Below are 21,298 nucleotides of genomic sequence, written 5' to 3'. Positions count from 1 at the left end.
CTTCAGCTAAAGTCCATTGTTCTGCCATGTCTGCCTGCTTGCCCTTGACCCCTCCCCTAGCTTTCAGGTTAGAAGTTGAACTTTTTCTAAAGGGTGTCTTTCACTTAAGACCCCTCAGGAAACCAGTTCCTCTTCCCTGGGATCTCAATAATGTACTGGAAAAACTTACCCAGGCCCTTTTGAACCAGCAGCTTCTGCTTCCCTAAAGTTTTGCACATGGAAAACAGTGCTTCTGGTAGCCTTAATCTCTGCCAGAAGGGTTTCTGAAATTCAGGCATTTATGGATTTGCCTCCTTTTCTGGTCTTCCACAAAGACAGGGTATATTGAGAACTAACCCTTCCTTCATGCCAAAAATGGTGAACTAATTGCCACTTAATCAATCCGTCCAACTGCCTACCTTCTCTTCACTTCAGTCCTCTAGTGAGAGGATTTTACTCACCTTAGACGTGCATAGACATCTCAGATTTTACCTTGATAAAAAATGTCCATCAGGAATCTGACCAACGTTTTGTGTCATTTCATCCCAGGGCTTTGGGCTTGCCTGTGTCCAAACTATATCCACATGGATTTCTAAGGCTGTTGTGTTTTGCTATGAATTCCATGGAAAGTCCTTATCAGCATCTGTAAAGGCACATTCCACTAGGTTAAGTTGCACCCCCAGGGGCCTTCTTCAAGATCCGAGATGCCCACTCTATCTTGGAAGCAGCCACCTGGTCATCTGTTCACACCTTCATGAAACATTATGAATTGGACACTGTTTCCAGAGCCAGAACATGATTTCCTAGGGCAATTTTGCATTGATTCTTGGAAAATGCTTTCTTTTAGCCTCCCCTTCTTTATCCTCATCCCTGTGTTCCCTTTTCAGCTCTGGCACTCTCCCATATGTAAGGAACACTGCAACATTAAATAGAAGGATGGTAGAATACTTGTGTAAAATTTTACCATAACCATGTCCTTTTCTTCTATGTTGCAGTATTCTATCCCTCCCGCCTTCCCCTACAACTTACTCTTTCCTAGGATGATCCACCTAGGTTCCCCGGGAGGTTTCATGGGGCTTTCTTATTCTGAAGAAGGTATGTGCACACATCCCTTTTATGGCTGATGTCTGTGCCTACGTGCAACGTCCCACCTACAGGCAGTGGCTCTAACTCTTGTATACAAGCCTGACATCGGGTTGTTTGGGTGGAATACAACCCCATGTGTAAGGAATACTACAACATAGAAGACAAGGACATCTATGGTTATGGTAACATTTTACACAACTATTCTTTCTGTAAAATATCAAATGGATGGATAGAGAAAGGATAACAGATTATATTGATTTAGATGATTATAAAATATTCATGAATATAACACAAAAAAGATGCATTATGTTTTGGATGAAGCTATAGATATATTCAATATTGACTGGAATGTGCGCTGCTCTGCCAGAAACCCCACTAATCATATCAACCTGTACAGCTACAGTCAAGTCATCCAATCTAACACTAAATTAGGAAATTCAAGAAACAAACAAAGCCTCGTAGACTGGATCCTACTAAATAAGACACCTCTTATTAAGCAGACATTCTTCCAGACATGTTCAGTGAGGACCAACCGACCTTCCTACTAAAATTCAAGACCCAGAACTACTTTACTTCCTTATTACAAACAACCAGGATCACAAAAAGCTTCACCCCCCCCCCCCCAACAAATTTAAACTTGAGCCAAAACACCATAACTGGAGCATACTAAGAGTACTACCCCTAGAAGAAGCTGTAACCCACTTCAATAATACTTTCCTAAAAATCCTAAATGCCCATGCACCAGCTCGTACTACAAAACTCAAAGTGAAGATAGCCCCCTGGATTACCAAAGGAACTAAAAATAAAATTGCAGTGAGGAACAAAGCCTGGAATCTCTGGAGAACTACTAAAACTCCAGCAGCTAAGGAACAATTCCAAAAACTTAGGAATGATACTAAAAAAGCAATCCTTCTAGATAAAAATAATTACTTCCTACAGCTACAAAACAGGCACCAAAACAATCCCAAAAAAATTCTGGGCAGGAATAAACTACTCCACCCTTAAACCTTCCACCCCATCTCCTACCTCCACTAGTGAAATCACAAATATACCAGATACCTTCAACAAATCCTTTATAGAATCTATCTCCAGCCTTGTTCAAAAACAGACCCACATCCACCACAGATAGCCCTGAATCTATAAAAAAAGTACGACCACTTTCCATTTTCAGCCCACCCCTACCACCTATATCAAAACACTTCTAACCAAACTTAAACCTACTACATTAGCAGCTGATGACATCCCTGGAGAACACCTCCAATTGGCTGCCAGTGAAATTGCTTTACCAGTATCCATTCTCTTAAACAGACCTATCACAGAAGCTGCTATTCCACCTATCTGGAAGACTTCCTATGTTATCCTCCTCCACAAAGGTGGTACTTCCACTGACCTCTCTAACTATTTCCCTATTGCCATCTGTCTCCACTAGCTAAAAATACTTGAAAAATGCATACATCACCAACTCGTGCCATACCTACTCACCAACCAACTTCTCTCTCTCATCCAGCATGGATTTCAGCCTGCTCACAGCACCCACCACTGCCTTACTTTCTTTCACAAACCTCATCAAGCAAAACAAACACAAAGGCTATCTAACATCTGCCATATTTTTGGACCTGTCAAAGGCTTTTGTTATGGTCAACCATCCTAAACTACTTAAAACCTTTACTGACCTGGGTCTTAATACCCATGCATTGGCCTGGTTTCAGAATTACCTACAAGAAAGGCAGCAAGCAGTTAGATAGGACAACAACCTATCCTCACTACTACCCGTCAACACAGGAGTCTCACAAGGCTCCATTCTAAGACTCCTCCTATTCTCCATTTTCACCAGTAATCTTCGAAGCATCTGTCAAGATGCAACTGTCGTACAATACACTAATGACTCAACACTAGTGTGTACAGCTAGAGATCCCCAGGAACTCCAAACCAACACCCAAAAACTCTTCCAAACTATCGAAACCTGGTTTCTTATTAAAAACCTAATACTAAATCCCCCCCAAAAACGAACTATTGCTATTTAGTCCAAACAAATCGACCACAGCACCCAGCCCATTTAATATTGTGTCCAGGGATGGAACTATTACCTCCCCAGAGACTCGTACTAAATGACTAGGAGTGATCATTGATAATAAAGTCAAATTGAATCTACATATAAATCAAACCATTAAAACATCCACAAAAAAACTGGGCAGTTATATAAAAATAAACCATTTCTAACCCAAGCTGCCAGGACAACTATTTCTCAGTTTCACCTCCTCTCTACTCTATTCTATGCCTTACCCATTTTCACCAACCTACCCAAAACAGAAATGGCCAAGCTCAGATTGCCAAAGGTGCACCCTACCAATCCCACCACTGCCATTCCCTCAAACAACTTGACTGGCTTAAATTTCCCAATCTCCTAACATTCCATCAGCTTTACTTTGCACACAAACTAATACTACTTCCAGATAAAACTCCAGCACTGGCCAACCTACTAATATTACAAACTAACCCTAGACAACCTCGTTCTAGTGATTAAAACACTGATCAAGGTTACCAAGAGTAAAAACACAGCATCTCTCTTCCCTAATTATACAGGTAAAACTTGGAACTCCGTACCCTCAGCTATTACCTCAGCAGACTCAAAGGTGACATTTAAGACTCCTCAAAGACCAGCTAAAACACACATGGATATGCTTATGTTCACCCCCATGCCAAACTCACTAATCATACCATCCCATCCCTCTTCCCTAATCTACTAGTCTCTGTTTCTGAACTCTGCCACTAAGAATAACTGCAGCTTTTTATTTCTAGCCTCCTCATTGTGTCACTTCTAAACCTGGCCTTTCAGATTGTATCTGTACATATTGTGGCACTAAAATCATGCTAGGCTCAGTTTTTCTATAGACTTTTCTTGCCCCTCTCTACATTTGCTTTTATACTTAGTGCAGATACCTCACCACTCAACTCTGTTTTACCTTCTTCAATAATCCTGTCCCTGCCAAACCTGAACTCACACTATCTGTATAAAATTGCAAAAGATGCAAACTTTCTCACATATGTAGCTTATCCTGCTTGGCTTCTTGCTTATATACTGTCTCATTCTAACTGTATGAAATCATAAAAGATGCTTTTATACTATGTATCTAATGTTAAAGCTTTGTGTTTACATACTGTCTGTGTAAATATGAATGCTACTGTTACACACATGATAATTGGTTGTAATTAATTTGTGGAGCTTTTCTCCTCGGGCCTCTGCTGAAAATGTTTATGAATCCAGTCGGACTTTCCTGGTCAACAAATGTAAAATAAATAAATACACACATAAATAATTAGAAGGAGATTCTCAGAATCAAAGGGAAGGAAGTGAAGGAAATGTCAATAATAAAAAATAACTTAAATTTAACTCATTCCCTCCAGTACAGCTCTTTTGAGCTTGTACCTTTAAGTCCCAGTGGATATGGCTTGTGCCTTTAAAAATAACCACCAAAACGGAAAATGCTGGGGGAATATGACACCGAGAACCACAACACCACCTCCAGCTGATAACATCACAGCACCAATAAAGGCAATTCCAAGGAAAAGGAACCAAGGGCCAGTAAATATCAATCCAAATAAAACAAAATGGCCAAAACTAATAAGCTTTGAGTTATACACCATTTTATTCACAGTACCAACAATCAAGGATTAAACGCTTTCGTATCCAAAACAGGAAATTTCATCAGTCTGACAACATGTCCTGCCCCATTTATAAAGACACAACCCATTTTTCATTGGTCCACATAAAATTTAAAATGTTGAATATATATATGTATATACACTTAAACTGACTACAACTGAACCTAATGTTTGCACACACACATATTACAAATGTTGCAACCCTACATATATAGTTCAATATAAAAATATAAAAACTATATATCTAAAACATGTATATATATATATATATATATATATATATATATATATATATATATATATATATATATATGTATATATATATATATGTATATATATATATATATATATATATATATGTATGTGTGTGTCTGTATAACAAAAAAATGAAGTTAACAAACAAATATTCATATCTCTTGAACCATAAGTGTTACTAGAAAACTGTAAATGGCAAACTATTCAGGCTAAATTAATCTTTATATTGGTGGAATTCATTCAGTTTGATGCTGTAAAGTGGATTTTATAAGCCAAAATAAAAGCAGTGAATATTCATTCTGTAATGTTGTATAAACAGCTTATATCATCTCCGTAACTATTGAAGCAAAATGCATACTGCCAGAAGGATTTTCTTCATACAGCTGAGCTTTCATTTGAGGCCACACAGTTCTGTCTGTTTTACCTGAATGTTGAGATATTTAGAGAAATATGAAAATTATTACAATACAAGTAAACAATATAGAAATAATACTCAATGTCTGTTAAACTGCATTAGACAGCGGTGAGGTATCAGTATAGTTGTGTTTGTCATCATGTATGCTTTAAGATGAAATCTTCTGATACCTTGTATGGAGCATGGTTTTGGAATTATTAATGCAAATATGAACAAGCAGTAGTTGACGCTTAGAGACGTCACTAAGAGTTAACTGCAGAAATGCCTGGAGGCACACTCAGCTATAGAGTTAAAACAAGGCAAAAAGCAAAGTGTTTGCTGAAGATAAGAAAGTAGTTGGAATATATTATACTAAGAAGGAAGGAGGTATATTAGCAGTGAAATCTGGAGGGTATAGAAATATAACAGAGTAGTTAAAAATAATGCTGGGGATATATATATATATATATATATTTATATATATATATATCATGTTGGAGAATGCATGTATGTTGAAAATCAACATATTAGAAAAACTATCATTTTGGAGGGTACATGTTTCCAGCTAAAATGTAGAAAGATAAGTTAGAAATATTTTTTTATTTTGTTTGAGGATCAAAACAGAATCCAGTGAAAAGAGGTGGGAATATAAAAAAGGAGGAGGCTTGAACCAAGAAATTCCTGTTGTGTGCTTGGTATTTATGCATTTTTTCTGGGTAATACAGAAGATAAAAACGTGGAGCTGCGAATGATGGGTAAGATGTTATATGTAATGAATGAAGAAGTGTGGAAAACTAAGGGAGAGAAAATGGTAAAGATGAAAGGAAAATCAATATGAGAATAAAATATCATTATAGAAAGTGAAAATTATTGCAGTTGATAAAAACAGAAAATTGTGATATAACAGCAGTGTGGAAAAATATATGGCATATCCCTGGAATGAATTAAAAAAAGTATAAGAAATGTGATTAAAAAATACAAAAAGGGTTTGAGATTTTTTATGAAGTAGGGAATTTTCCATGGAAAATTTCTTTGGATAATATACCAGTTAAAAGTAACATGAACATAAAAAACTGGAAGAAAGAAAATGTAATGAAGAAGAAACAGCAAAATATTGTTTTCTAGAATGTAACAAAAACGTTTTGGAAAAGTTTTAAAACAGCATATAAATGGGAAGGATTTAAAAATATAACAATGAGTATAGCACTAAATGGAAAATATGAAAAGAGAAAAACGTAAAATTAAGAAATGGGGAAAAATACTATTTTTAACAATTTGGAAATTCTGCAATAGAGGTGAAGGATTATTGTATAATAAAAACAAAGATGATGAAGATGTGCTAGATAAAGTAAAATCATGGTTTGTTTAACAAAGAATGAGGGATAAAGAAATATTAAAATAGTTTGTTGACTTAGAGCAGATATTTTTTTTCTTGAAATCATGAGGATGGAATTTTTTTTTCAGTGAACATTATATGCTAAGTTTTAAACAAAAAAGGAAAGACATGGCAAAATATATGTTATGAATATGAATGTGTAAAGAAAAGTTTATACAATCAAAGTTGTAAATACAGGAACCCCTACCGTTTTCAGTAAGTGCCATGGGATTGCATCCAATTGTACTGTCAACAAGTCAGGCAGATAAAACTTCAGTTTAATGCCTTCTCCAAAGGATATTCAGCAGTGTCCTCTCTCCACTGTTTGTGTAACTTGTTTAACTACATTTAGAGATGTGCTTTATTTCCACTGCGGTGCTCTTGATAGCTCATCTGCCTCTGACCCTGGAGGTTGTGAGTTCTCCCAAATGCAGACCGAATTCCTAGCTAAAACTCTCTCATATGAGTGCAGGAAAAAGGAAGTCTATTGCCAATGTGCTTTTGTGGTGCCCTTCAGGTGAGGTACTAAACTTTTATTCTGTTAGCCTTGGTGCTGTCTCATAGGCAGTCCTGGTGGAACTGAAACAAAATGCTATTGTCACCAGTGTCTTCCTTGCAACTGATGCATATAGTTTTGAAGACATGTTTGCTTGGGAGTGTGTGACCGTGTGTTACTGGCAATTGTCACACTTCAGGTCACTTCATTATATTATACAGGTAAGAAAAATTATTGTATAAAATCACCTATTTTTATATTACTTTATCCTTTCTGCCCATTTTTTTTATTTATTTATTTCCATATACTTCACCCATGCTGTGTAATCACACAACAGTGGACTTCAATTCAATACATGTTTCTGCCTGTAATAAGATCCTGTAACAACTGTTTTCAGCATTTCTAAAGCAGACTGATTTGGTAAATAGTGATTTGCATGTGATTGTTTCTAGGGAATTGATTTCTTATAACTAAGCCATATTCCACATTGAAAAGTTTTCCTTTGTGGGTAGCAGTATTTTCTCACACTGTTTTTATATTGTTTAGTTAGCCTGATTTTATTAAAAATCCTGTTAAGCCCATGACTATATTGACTGAAGTAAAATCTAACCATTACATGATGTTTTCATAGGTGCAAACACTCCATATGCAGCCCAGCCCACTAGCTATGACTACGATGCCCCATTATCTGAAGCAGGGGACTTGACAGATAAATACTTTGCTATAAGAGATGTTATTAGAAAGGTGAGTTGTTCTAACGTATTTTTGTAGTAAAACTATGTGCCTTCAAAAAAGATTAAATTTTTAGCATGTAGACCTGTTTTATCATCATTAATTTTATATCCCAAAAAGACTTGAAATTTTCTCAAAATGTTTCACAACATAGAGATGTCCCTTTCTGGATTTATTTAATAAAAATAACATTGTCTGCAAATAAAGTCAACTTTTCTTGATTATCATACCAATCATATCCTTGAATTTCTGAGTCTCTTATTTTCTTTGTTAGTAGCACTAACAAATTTTGGAGAGGAACGCTCCCACATTAATTCCTGCCTCCAGTCCTTCTTATATTCTCCTAATTAACATTATTATTATTGTGTCAGGGAATACAAATGTTACCATTGCTCTACTCATAAAATCGTAGCTTATTCTGTCAAATGCTTTTTCTGCATTGAGCAGAGAATAACAGCAGTATTTTCTTTTATTCTGCTTCCCCTGTGGATCATCATCATTGTTCTATTAATATTGTCGAATGATTGCTTTCTCCCTTCATAAACCACATTGGTCCATATTTATTGTTTGGCAACACCTTTGCCATTCTTTTAACTAGTATAGACATAAACACATTATAACCATGGTTTAAAATTGAAATGGGCCTATATTAGGCTAGGCCTGATGGGTCTTTACCCTCTTTTGGTAATACAGCCATCACAGCTTTCTTCTAAGACACTTGTGCTTCCTCTCCTTTTAAAATACTATTAAAAAAAATCTTCCAGATCTTTATCACTTTCTTCCTTCTTAGTTTCCAAACTTCCACAGGAATACCATCTGTTCCTGGAGATATCCCTGCACATTGATTATACATCACCATTTTATCTCATCTCCTACTGTTTAAGTATTAGTTGTTATGCCTCAATTCTCTAATCTTGTAGCTTTCTTAAATATTTCCATCTGTGCTCTTTCTTAACTTCTATATTCCTCTGTGATATACAAATTTTCATAACATTGCCAAAATATTTCTGGTTATTTTTCTTATCACAGACTCATTAAGTGTGGCAACAATCTTTTATGCTTTCTTTTGACTAAGTCATTCTGCTAAAAGGATTTTGTGCTCTGGAATTATCAAAAATAGTTGCAAAACAACAATCTTTCTAAACTCATGCACATTATCCAAATAATCCTTTATTTCCTCTTTAGCACTCTGCAGTTGCTCCTCCTCTTGTTCAGCGAGATTCCCCTTATTCTAAAATAGTTCAACCATTGTCAGCACCCCTATATAATTCCTATTACTTCTTAACCATCTGTTTTATTTCTACCCTAATTTAAAACTCCATTTTCATTTTATCCCACTCACTAGCTACAGTAGACTCCCTCTTATCCAGTCTTGCTGGGACCGGACCTTGGGCTGGATAAACAAATGGCTGGTTAATCATAAAAGCATACAAAATAATATTTATAGGTTATAAATCAGCTAGAATAGCAGGATTTTTGTTTGCATGCATTTTTCTAATTAATATGAAGTCTAAAACTCAAATGTCTGTCATTTTTTAACCCAGAGGAGATTGAAGTGTTGTTCTCCATTGTCTTTTGCTAGGACTACGGCAGAAATTTGATGGCCGGTTAAAGAGAGGCTGGATAAGAGGGAGTCTACTGTATACCTTCTGAAGAAACTTCCATATCCCCTAATAACACTTGATTAATTTCCAGTACTCATTAAATCCCTCTGTGTATAATAGATGGGAAAGTGCAAGTGTCTCATTTTTACTTCATTACTCTGGCTTTTATCTGAGATTTTATTAGTTCATGATCTGAAAAAAGAAGTTGTGTCTTACCATAACGTTCCATCCGAGTTGTTGGTGATCTTCCAGTCATCACAGATGGGTTCGGTTCTGAGCCCTCGAAACCGAGTTGGCCTAATACCAAGCTTGTGTGCACCAAAAACTCTCGAGCTAAGCTGCTACCCACAATGCCCTTTACTCAGTTACCTCAGATCGAGTTTGCATGCAACATATAGAAGAAGAAATAAGTCAGAGGCCATCTCTGCACAGATACCCTAAGACACCACAAAGACACAGAAGATCTGCCAGGAACCTTTGGATGAGGTCGGTGGGAGGGTGTGATGACTGGAAGATGATCAACAACTCAGATGGAACGTTATGGTAAGACATAACTTCTTTATCTGAAGTTGTTAATCTTCTTCCTATTCATCACTGATGGGACCGAGTCCCCAGCTACTTGGAGAACCTGGGTGGCCTTTATGAAAGAACATTCCTGAGAACCATTGAACCAAAGGCCACTCTTCCCCTGGAGATTAGATCCAATTTGTAATGCTTGATAAAGGTGTGGGGCTTAGCCCAAATGGCAGCTGCACAAGTGTCATCCACGGAGGCCCTAGAGTGGAAGACAACAGATGCTGCAATAGCCCTAGTTGAGTGAGCTTTGATTTGGCCAGGCTTAGATCCCTCCGTAAGTGAATATGTGAAGGCAATGCAATCCCTGAGCCATTTAGACAAAGTAACTTTCGATACTGCACCTCCCATTCTAGGACCCGCAAAGGAGATGAAAAGCTGGTCCGACTTGTGAAAGGATTTAGTTATGTCCAGACAGAAACATAATTGTCTATAAACGTCCAAGGAATGTAGGCAGTATTCTCCCTTGTTATAGTAATTTGGGAAGAACACAGGGAGTTCAATGGACTGGTTAATCGAAAAGTCAGAAACCACTTTGGGGTGAAAGGATGGGTTAGTACGAAGTGATACTCTGTCCTTATGAAAGATCAGATAAGGGCTCTTGATGCATAATGCTTGTAGTTCAGAAATTCATCTGGCTGAGGTTATAGCCACCAGAAATAAGGATTTCCATGACAGGAATTTTAGATCACATGTTGCAGCCGGCTCAAAAGGGGCAGAGAAAGAGACTGCAGAACCAAGGACAGATTCCATGCCTCCACCAGGTGCCTGATGGGAGGCCTGCTGTGGAAAATACCCTTGAGGAAAGTCTTGCAAAGGTGAGAGGAAATAAGCGGGACTCCATCTGAACCGTTATGGAAGTTGGAAACAGCTGCTAGATGGATTCTAATGGTGGAAGCTGATACCCCATTGTCAAACAGTTCAGCCAGGTAATGAGGAATAGTGGCTATGGGGGCTGAGAACGGGTCTAGCTTCTGATTATGTGACCAAATAGAGAATCTTTTCCATTTGTCCCTGTAAAGTTTCCTGGTGGATGGTTTATGAGAGGCCAAAATAATATCACGTATGGGTGAAGAGAGGGTTTCCTGCCTGGCAACTAACGGAAGTGGAGAAACCAAGCTGTCAGCTTGACAGTGGACAGATTCGGGGGATTCAGCCCTTGTGGGTGAGATATGAGGTCCTGATGAGTGTCTAGGATCCAAGAAGGTTGTAACAGATGTAGCCGGAGGAGGGGAAACCATACTTGACGATGCCAGAATGGGGCAATGAGGATCACTTTGCTTCTCAACCGAATCGCTTTTCTTAGAACAAGAGGGATCAGAGGAATCTGAGGATAAGCATAAAGGAGACCCGTAGGCCAATCGTGAACCAAAGTGTCTCTCAGTGACTCTCCGAGAGGGTAAAGAGGGCAAAGTAGCTGCTGCATTTTGTGTTTGAGGGGGAGGCAAAAAGGTCGCAGCATGGCTGGCCCCAACAGCTGAAAATTTCCACCGCCACACTCAGGTTGAGAGACCACTCGTGAGGATGGAGAATGCATCTGCTTAACCTGTCTGCAATCAAGCTGGAGCTCCCCGGGATATGCGTTGTGATCAGAAAGCGGTTGGAAGCTATCACCCACTGCCAGATTCTCATGGCTTCGCGACATAGGGGGTAGGATTTGGTCCCTCCCTGTTTGTTTGTACCAGACCACGGACATGTCTGACTGGACAGCAATCATTCCAGACAGAAGGAGTAGATGGAAAGCTTGCAATGCCAGTAGCACTGCTCTTAGCTCCAGAACATTGATATGCAAGTTGACCTCTACATCAGACCACATGCCTTGGACTGACTTTCCCTGGAAGTGCCCCCCTCCCCCCATTAGGGAAGCATCCGTGGTCACTGTGGCATTGGGCTGGGGAGCCTGGAAGAGGCGACACCAAAGATTTTCATCTGTACTCATCCACCAGAGGAGTTCTTGCTTGCAAGTGTTGGTGATGAGAATCTATGAGCTCAGGGGGTGAAGATTGGGTATCCACTGGGCCTGAAGGAGCCATTGTAGTAATCTCATGTGTAGTCTGGCTAAGGGAACAATAGGGATGGCTGCAGCCATAGACCCCAGGGCTTGGAGAACTTCCCTTGCAGACACCTTTTTTCGACAGAGTATCACTTGAACCTATGCCCTTAATCTCTGAAGCCTGTGAAGAGGAAGTGAGATCAGGCTTGACTGGGTGTTGAATATTGCCCCTATGAATTCCAATTGTTGTGAGGGTTGAAGGTTGGATTTCTCCCAATGTATGGTGATGCCCAGTGACTCTACTAGAACCAGAGTGTAGTGGAGGGCCCTGACCAGTAGATGCTTGGTGGGGGTGGAGAGGAGCCAATCGTCTAGGTACGGAAAAACCTGGAATCCTTGTAGTCTCAGATGAGCTGTTACCACTGCAAGGCATTTCATGAACACTCTGGGGGCCGTCTAGAGACTGAAAGGCAGGGCTCTGAAGTGGTAGTGATTGGCTCCCAGCCAGAAGCGAAGGAGGATCCTGGAGCGCTTGTCCATCTTGATATGGTAATGCGGGTCCCCTTCACATGGTCGACAGTTCATTTGATCGACATTTATTTGGTCAAGTCATATGGTCAACAGGCAGATTTGCCCCCCTCCCCAATGTTGTGCGACCCTGGAGTTGATATATATATATATAGTTAGGGGGGGGTGAAGCCCCCCACATAAAACTGCTTGTCGATCAAATGAATTGTCGACCAAATAAAAGTCGGTCAAATGAACTGTCGACCATGTGAAGTAGACCCGGTAATACGCATCCCAGAGACCTGATGAGCACATACACACACCCTCCCGCAGAAAGGGAAGGATGGATTGAATCGTGACCATGCAGAACTTGGTCTGAACTACCGATTTTTTTAGTTCGCTGAGATCCAGAATGAGCCTCCAGTCCCCTGTCTTCTTTGGCACCAAAAAGAATTTTGAGTAGAACCCTGATCCACACTGATCAGGGTGGACCTGTTGGATGGCTCATTTTTGACATAGCTTTCATATTTCAGAAGCTGCTTCCTCCCTTTGACTGGGTGGAACATCGGGAAGGGATTTCGGAGGTCTTGGATAAGATATTAGGGGAATATGGTAGCCTCTGGTAATGATTCTCTGCACCCACTGATTGTTTGTAATAGAGAGCCAGGCAGCTTGGTGCAGAGAAAAACGCTCCCCCGACTGCTTCCAGAGGAAAGCAATCAGGCAGCACTTCAGGAGCACTGATGCGGTCTACCTGAGAAGGAATCTCTGGAGCCCTTGTTCCGGGGACCCCCTCTGTCCCTAAAGGGGTGGCTTCCATTATTGGAACTCCCTCTGCCTCTGGAGGAGTCCTCACCATGTGCGTCATGGAAAGGACCTTGAGACTTCTTGTGCCACATCTTCCCGCTCCTCTGATTCCTGGAGAAGGAACACTGAAGTTTGGAAAAGAGTAGGCCAATGGCAGATAAGGTCTTCCTGTCTTGCTTGCACCTGGCTAATGTATCCTTGACCTTAGCACCAAACAGAGCTGATGGTTCGACAGGGGCATTTAAAAAGGAAGGCTTGAAGGAGTCTCCGAGGTCACAAATGCGCATCCGTGGCATCTCATGACTACGCCTGCACCCGCAGCTCTAGCCGCTCCTTCGGTTGCATGTGACAGCAACCTCATGGATGAATTGGATATTGACTGTAGGGTGGCAAGTTGAGAAGCAACTTTATCTCGTACTCCATCAGATACTTGGCCCGTGAGGGTTCCAGAGAATTCGGAGATAAGACCTCTCTGGAGCCTCGTAAAATGTGCCAGAAAGTTCAGAGACTTAACTGTAAATGTCGCTGACACAAAAACTCGCTTCCCTAACCTGTCCACTGCCCGGGACACTCTGTTGGGCAGGTGAACAGCAGGACTTTCTTCTGCAAGGTCCTTTTTTGTGGCTGCTGCCACCAGCATAGCGTCCACTAGCAAACCTCTAGAACAATGGGGTTGATCCTCTGGAGGGGAGTGTACCTTGCCTGATCTCCTGTGGATGGCCTCAATGGAGTCCAGGTTCTTCCATGCCTGCTGCATGATGAGCTTAACTACTCATCAGCGGGGGGGGGGTCATCCAAGTAGTAGAGGGCCAAGAGCAAAAGGCCTGCAGAAATACTTATTCCTCCAAGGAAGGATTGAAGGGCTTCCAGTCACCCCTCTGTTTCAAGATTTCCATGATGTCGCCAAAGACATCAGGGGGTAACCATGGGGATCCTTCCCCATCATCATAGTCCGTATGTTCCGTGAGGGACTCCTCTGGGGAGTCCATGTGTTTCCTCTTATATGGCTGTTTCTGAGGGGGTTCTTGCATGCGAAGAAGACTCAGAAAGGGAAATACCCTGGACAGGGGTTTCCTGGGCCTTGTGCTCCAAGTCCTGGGTGGGTGGCCTTTGACAGCTGCGGCTCAGAAGGAACTGGGGGGATAACCGACATAGGAGGATTGCTAGAAGCAAGCACCCTCTCCATCACCAGGAAAGCAGACCCGCCCGAAGAGGAGTGGGAGCCTGGAACCAAAGAAGACAAAATCGGAACCGGGATCACACCACGCTCCACACAGTCTGTCCACCAGGACGGAGCCTCAAGCAAACTTGGAGTGGTAGTCACCCTTGGATCTGAAGCCAGGGTGAACCGAGACCGGAACCGGAGGTTCCACCTCCCCAAGCATAAGATTGAGGGAGGGTGGCTTCCAATGGAACCGACACCCAAAGGGGCCTCAGGGCCTCAGACACTGTCGTTGTCAGTGCAGAGGAAGTGGGTCCTCTAGAAAATGTCAGTTGGAACTAAGGGATCCAAGGGAGGAGAGTATGTAGGGGTCACCGGAGTAATAGACCCAAAGTCTGGAGTGGGATAGGGTCTAGGCAAATTTGAAATTCCCCTGGTGGTCAGCAGCTGGTCAAAAAGGCACACCACATCCAATTCTGAAAGGCTCCTGGTGGATCATACCGATGCCCCTGAGGGGGGGAATCAGGCTGGTCCAAAAAGGGGCTGCATGCTTGTCTGGCAAACGGGTCCACAAACGAGTATCAGGTCCATGGTGTATCACAGAATGACACTGATGATTCCAACTTAGAAACCAGCAACAGTGATATGGTTGGAGCCGATAACGGGCTTCAAGCCGAAGTCCCAACAGGGGTGGATGTCAAAAACGGCTCCGAAGTTGTTAGAACCAATATTGGAGTGGAGGTGGGCAACATCGGTGCCAAGACTGAGACAGACAAACTGATCAGAACCGAGGTAGTAGATGGCACCATAGTCGGTGCCGGGGTAGGTGCTGATGAGGCGACCTCGGTAAGCTTCGCTGGAGCTGAACTCTGAACCGAGGAGGCAGTACGGCGCTGGGAGGAAGACTTTTGGGCCTTGTGCTTATGGCTTTTACCTCTGTCACCAGCTGGTGAAGAGGGGTCTGAGCGAGGACATTTTTTGTCCACAAAAGGAGGGGATGAGACCTCCGTCGCAGAAATAGCCTCCGAAAAAGGCAATGCAAGCAAGTCCTTCAGAATGAATTTATTTCGATATTCATTCAGCGTCCACTGACTGAAGCTAGCACAAATATCACAGGGGGGGGGTTTAACTGTCAAATGCGGAACCCCCAAACAGTACACACACTCTTCATGAAGGTCGTTATTCGGGAGTTTACCACTGCAAGAAGAGCAGTGTTTAATCCCCGTAGTTCCCTTCTCATTCATAACAGAACACACTCTCACACAAAAGGAAAAGAGTGAGAAAAGTGGAGAAAATGAAGAAACTAAAGAGAGAGGAAATACCAACAATGGTACAAAAGGGATACCTGTGGGTAGAGCTGAGTGTATAAAGATATCAAAGAACAAGCAAGAAACGAGAAAAAAACTCTTACAAAAACTTGTAAATATATAAGATAAATCACTTAGCTGGAGAGCTCGGTGAAACGCTGCTATATGGCTGTGCGGCAAACGAGATCTGAGGTAACTGAGTAAAGGGCATTGTGGGGTAGCAGCTTAGCTCGAGAGTTTTTGGTGCACGCAAGCTTGATATAAGGCCGATTCGGTTCCGAGGGCTCGGAACTGAACCCATCAATGATGAATTGGAAGAAGATTAACAACTTCAGATTCATTATTTGATGTGTATCAAAGCTTTCAATTAAATGCAAATGTTTCATGAAATATAGCGTTTATTCAATCTGGCCCAGTTATTGTGCAATGGGGAATAATATGTAAGTTCTAAGTTTCTACTACTAAATTCACATCTTCCATACCAAATATTTTCATTCATTTCTTCAGAAATCTGCTATCTTTTGTTGTATTTTCTCTTTTAGGCTCCTGTGATGCATCCTCTCTGTTGCAAATCAAGTTCCAGTCCTCACCTGTAAGTAATATTCCCTGCTGAAGGCTAATTATTTCTTCACAGATTTTCTTAAGCTCCATAATAGCAGTTTTTGTTGGAATATAGATACATGCCAGTACCTCAGGCTTATTATTTTCTTTTTCTGTTCCTATTGGAGCTCCTCTAGTAATCAGTATTATCACTCCTCTTTTCCTTTGTCTCCAATATTCTGACAAGATTTCTTTATCACATTTTTTCCAAATCTGTCTCCTGTAGCTTTGCTGTTTGCACTCTGCATTTCTTAATGTCATTCAACACTTTTTCCTTTTTGATGTAAAGTCATTAGCTCCAGTCTTCACGTGATATTTTGTTACATTATGATAACAGTCATCCTTTCTATCAAAGGAGAAATATTATTAAAGGCCAGATGGTTCATTTGCTAGACTGGTATCCTTAAATGGAACTTTTAATATTGAGGTAGAAAAATGAAGTAATATGTTCCTTGAGAAAAATTATCCTAGATCTTTGGTGATGGCAGTTCAAGACAAAATACTTAAAGGTAGAGAAGACAAATTTGCCCCCAAGGTAAGTGATAAAAATTGTATTCAAAGTTTCAATGTCTCAAATACTATTAAAGGGAATAGAAATTTTGAAAAGATGGGTGCAATGATTATTAACTGCAGCTATCCTGCACCTAAACTTAAAAGCATTCTTTGTAGTACTTTGGATACAGTCTTTACAACTGAGTACAAATATGTATTGTGTTCGCATCCTAAGATTACATACAAAAGAGGTGACGATCTAAGAAATATATTTTAAAAAGTTTTAATCAAAAACACAATAGTATTTCAAAGATGATGAAATGTGGGTTTTGTATGTACTGTAAATGTATTAATGATGGACCTTGGGTGCCAGTAGATGGTTAAGACAAAACACTTGCATGTTCAGGGATTTGAAGTGGTAAAACTAAAATGACTGTTTAGTTAGCAACATGCATGTCCTGTCCAACATTTTATGTAGGCAAAACTACAAAGACATTAGAAGAGCGTATTTATGAACATGTTTATGAAATTAAAAAAACTAAATTGACTAATGCACTTTACTAATGTACACTTCAATGCCCAGGTTTTAAAAGATTTCTATTTTTTATTATTGATGGCATTTTTACTTCAGAATGGGCAGGTAATAGTGAACTATTGCTTGAACAGAAAGAGTTGAAGTGTCAGTTACGTCAGTTACATCTTAATGCCACAACAATGCCAGGGCTAAATGAGATGGTATCCTTACATAGTATTCTTAAATGTAGGGCTGAAATGTTGAGTTAATATATATTTTATATTTTTAAACTTTTTTCAGGTAATATAAGTCATAGTGAATTTTAGATGCATGTAACTTTGATATATATATAGATATAGATATAGATATAGATATATATATATATATATATATAGATATATATATATAGATATATATATATATATATATATATATATATATATATAGATATATATATATATATAGGTTCATAGGTAGGTACTAGGCTATCTGCCCAAGGGCCTACGTAAGCCTAGCCAACAAGGTTCCCAGGCTTACGCCACCCAAGAAAGTTATTTTCCTGTGCCACTGTCGAGCAGAGACACAGAAGTGATCTCCGGGGTGAATTTCCTATTTCCCATCCACTCATCAAGATTTTTCTTGAAGAGTGCTAATGAAGAACTTTTCTTGACATAGATGGGTAGCCTGTTCCAGAGTATGGGAAGTCTCTGGGATAGGAATCTATCCCTCCAGCATGTCCTTTTTATTGTGATGACAAGGTTTAGGTCCCTAGAGCATGTAGCTCGGAGGGATTGGGATTTCTTTAGGTCTAGCATGTCCAACAGCTCTGGGTTTGACACAGCTTTATATGTTAGGCAGAGATCACCTTGGAGTAGGCGATATGCTACGGAGTAAAGCTGGAGTTTTTTGAGATGGTCAGTGTAGGGCATTTGTTTGAGTCCAGTAATCCTCTTTGTGAGGTACTTATTTTATTTATTTATTTTATTTTACATTTGTTGACTGGGCTAGCCTAACTGGATGTATGTTCATTTTCAGTAGAGGCCCGGGGAGAAAAGCTCCAAACATGAATAGTAGCAATGTTAAACATATACAGAAAGGCATGTAAAATCACACAAAGTGAAAGCATTGGTAAAAAAATATAATACTCAGGTTATAAACTCTAAAAATATTACTCTAAAAATTATACTAAAAAAAAAAATTATTAGAGCAAAAAAGATTATACTAAATACAATAGTGGGTAAGAGTAAAACCCAATTAAGAGAGAAAGGCCTTTATGTTTTATAGAATTACTAAGAAGAAAAGAGTAGCACCTAGATTAGGGGGCATAGGATAGGGGAGTAGGGAAAGGAGTAAGAGAAGGAAGGGGGAAGATATCAGTCTGGGTTAGCACATGGACAAAGCCAATGAGTTTTAAGATGTTCTTTGAGGTGTTTTTTAAATAGAGAAGTAGAAGCGAAGATTGATAGTTCAGAAGGAAGTTGATTCCAGTTTTTACCTGCTGTGTTAGAGAAAAGTGAGTCACCAGCTTTGTTGTTAGATTTAATTGTGGAAACTAGGAGCTTGTTGGAGCGTAATGTAGCAAGATTTGTATATGGTGTAATCAGATTAGAGAGGATAGGGGTGTTGTTAGGGTGGTATAGGATCTTTTGAGTGATAAGTAATTGTTGACAAGAGTATATGGTTTTCCAGTTCTAGCCATCCAAGTTGTTTGAGGTTGAGGCAGTGGTGAGTTTTGAAGGGGGAGCATGTAATGAATCTAGCTAACAAGTTTGGAGAGGTTATTTTTTGATAGGTTAGTAGATATAGCAGAGGCATAGAAAAGGGTAGAAATGAGGTGGGTTTGTGCAATAGTTTTCATGGCAGAAGGGGTAAGGAAGGGTTTAATTTTATAGTGGGTACCGAGTTTTTTGTTAATGGACTTTATGGTGGTGTTGATGTGGTCATCGAAGTTGAGACGATTATCAATTGTAACACCTAGTAGGCGGGTTGTAGAGTCTGAGGTTATGTTGGTAGCATTGTTAGAGGTTACAGAGAAGGATGGAGTATGTGATTTATGAGTAGGGGTAAAAAGTAGTAGTTTTGTTTTTTTGGGATTTAAGAGAACAGTGTTGCATAAACCAGTTTTCAACATTATGAAGAACAGTTTGGGTGAGGGACTGGAGAGAGTCTTTGTTCTTGGCTGAACTAATTAAGGTGGAATCAGCATATTGAATGCAGGTGGCTTGAGAAATATTTGTGTAGATCGTTAATAAATAAGGAAAAAAGAAGGGGACCTAAGATAGAGCCTTGGGGTACTCCAATATTTACAGGAAGTAGTGAAGACAGATTGTTATCCCAAAGGACTGCTTGCTGTCTATTATCCAGATAAGACCTAAACCATTGTAATGCTTGTGGTTCAAGAGAAAGAATCTTTAGTTTGTCTAAGAGTAAGTTATGGTTAACCATATCAAAGGCTTTTCACAGGTCAATGAATAGTGCAGAGGAAAAGGAGTTATTGTTGCGATTTTTATTTATAGAGTCTGTGAAGGATAGTAGGGCAGTTGTAGTGCTATGGAATGGTCTGAAGCCATGTTGGCAATTGGCTAGTTGGTTATTTTGCAGTAGGTAGTTAAGTAGTTTGCGAATACATTTTTCCATAATCTTAGCTATTGGGGAGAGTAAGGCAACAGGTCGAAAGTTAGACAGCTCAACAGAAGACCCTCCTTTATGTAGAGGGATGATGTGAGATACTTTCCATATGGATGGAATTTTGCCTTCTGAGATGGTTCTGTTAATAAGGATAGAGATGGGATAGTCTATAGCTTTTGCGGCAATTTGTAGGTATTCAGATGGGAGACGGTCATCAGAAGGGGTACAAGGTTTCAGTTTTTGAAGTAGCTTATAGATGAGAGAAGTAGGTACAGGTTGTATTTGAAAGGTAGGTGATGTAGTCTTGGAGGAATTTAGTGGAGAAGAAGTAAAGGGAGGTAAAGAATTGGCTAGGGTTTGAATGGCTTCTGTAAAGTAAGTGTTAAAGGCATCAGGGATCTTGTTGGAGTTATTATGGTTAAAACCTACAGGGGCAGGGGTAGCAGAGTGACCTGGATGAAGAAGTTTGTTAATCCCTGACCAAAATTTTTGTGGAGTTTGTTGACTGGTTTGTTGGAGGTGAAGGTAGAAGTCTTTTTTGTCTTTGAGAATATCTTTCTTGGTGGCATTTCTTAACTGCTCAAAGTGGAGCTGATCTGATGGACATTTGGTAGCTCTCCATTTAGCCCAGATTTTATTTCTAAGGAGCATGTTTTGTCTAGTTTGTTTTGTGAGCCATGGGGCAGATTTGGATCTTATTCTAGTAGAACGAAGAGGTGCATGGTAATCTAGGATTTAAAGAAATTTGGTGTTGAAATAGATAACTGCTTTGTCAAGTTCAAGATTGGTTAGTGGTGACCAGTCACATGCATGCAGTTCATTTAGGAAGCTGTGTGGATTAAAGAATTTTTTTGAGCGGGAGGTTTTAAGATTATGAGTAGTTGGGATATCTACTTTTTGTCTAATAATGTAGGTAAGCATGTGATCGCTGATATTGTCGGGAAGGGTTCCTGGAATATAAGTTTCAGGGTATCTATTAATAAGGATCCAGTCAACAGTAGATTGCTTACTGGTGGGTTTGTGAATTCTAGTAGAAGTTGATATGAATTGTGAGAATCCAAAGAGATTTATGTGGTTAGTAGGGTTAGGGGAGCTGCAGGAGGACCAGTCAATGTTGAAGTCACCCAGTAT

The 21,298-nt window shown here is 40.0% G+C and overlaps 1 protein-coding gene across 3 annotated transcripts in view; it reads left to right on the top strand.

Annotated features, from left to right (window-relative positions):
• The window catches only part of LOC122796444 (beta-galactosidase-like), a 1,102,950-nt gene that overhangs the window by 767,096 nt on the left and 314,556 nt on the right, over window positions 1-21,298 (top strand). For all 3 annotated transcript variants that reach the window (XM_044064918.1, XM_044064917.1, XM_044064919.1), the window contains exon 10: window positions 7,880-7,992. In XM_044064918.1, coding sequence (XP_043920853.1) covers window positions 7,880-7,992 — 113 coding nt within the window. The remainder of the gene's footprint in view (window positions 1-7,879; window positions 7,993-21,298) is intronic.

Source organism: Protopterus annectens, chromosome 3.part0 (genome assembly GCF_019279795.1).
Source record: "Protopterus annectens isolate FY-2018-M chromosome 3.part0, PAN1.0, whole genome shotgun sequence".
Taxonomy (NCBI): domain Eukaryota; kingdom Metazoa; phylum Chordata; order Ceratodontiformes; family Protopteridae; genus Protopterus; species Protopterus annectens.
Note: the sequence above shows the minus strand (reverse complement) of the source record. Positions and strands in the feature narration are given on the sequence as shown.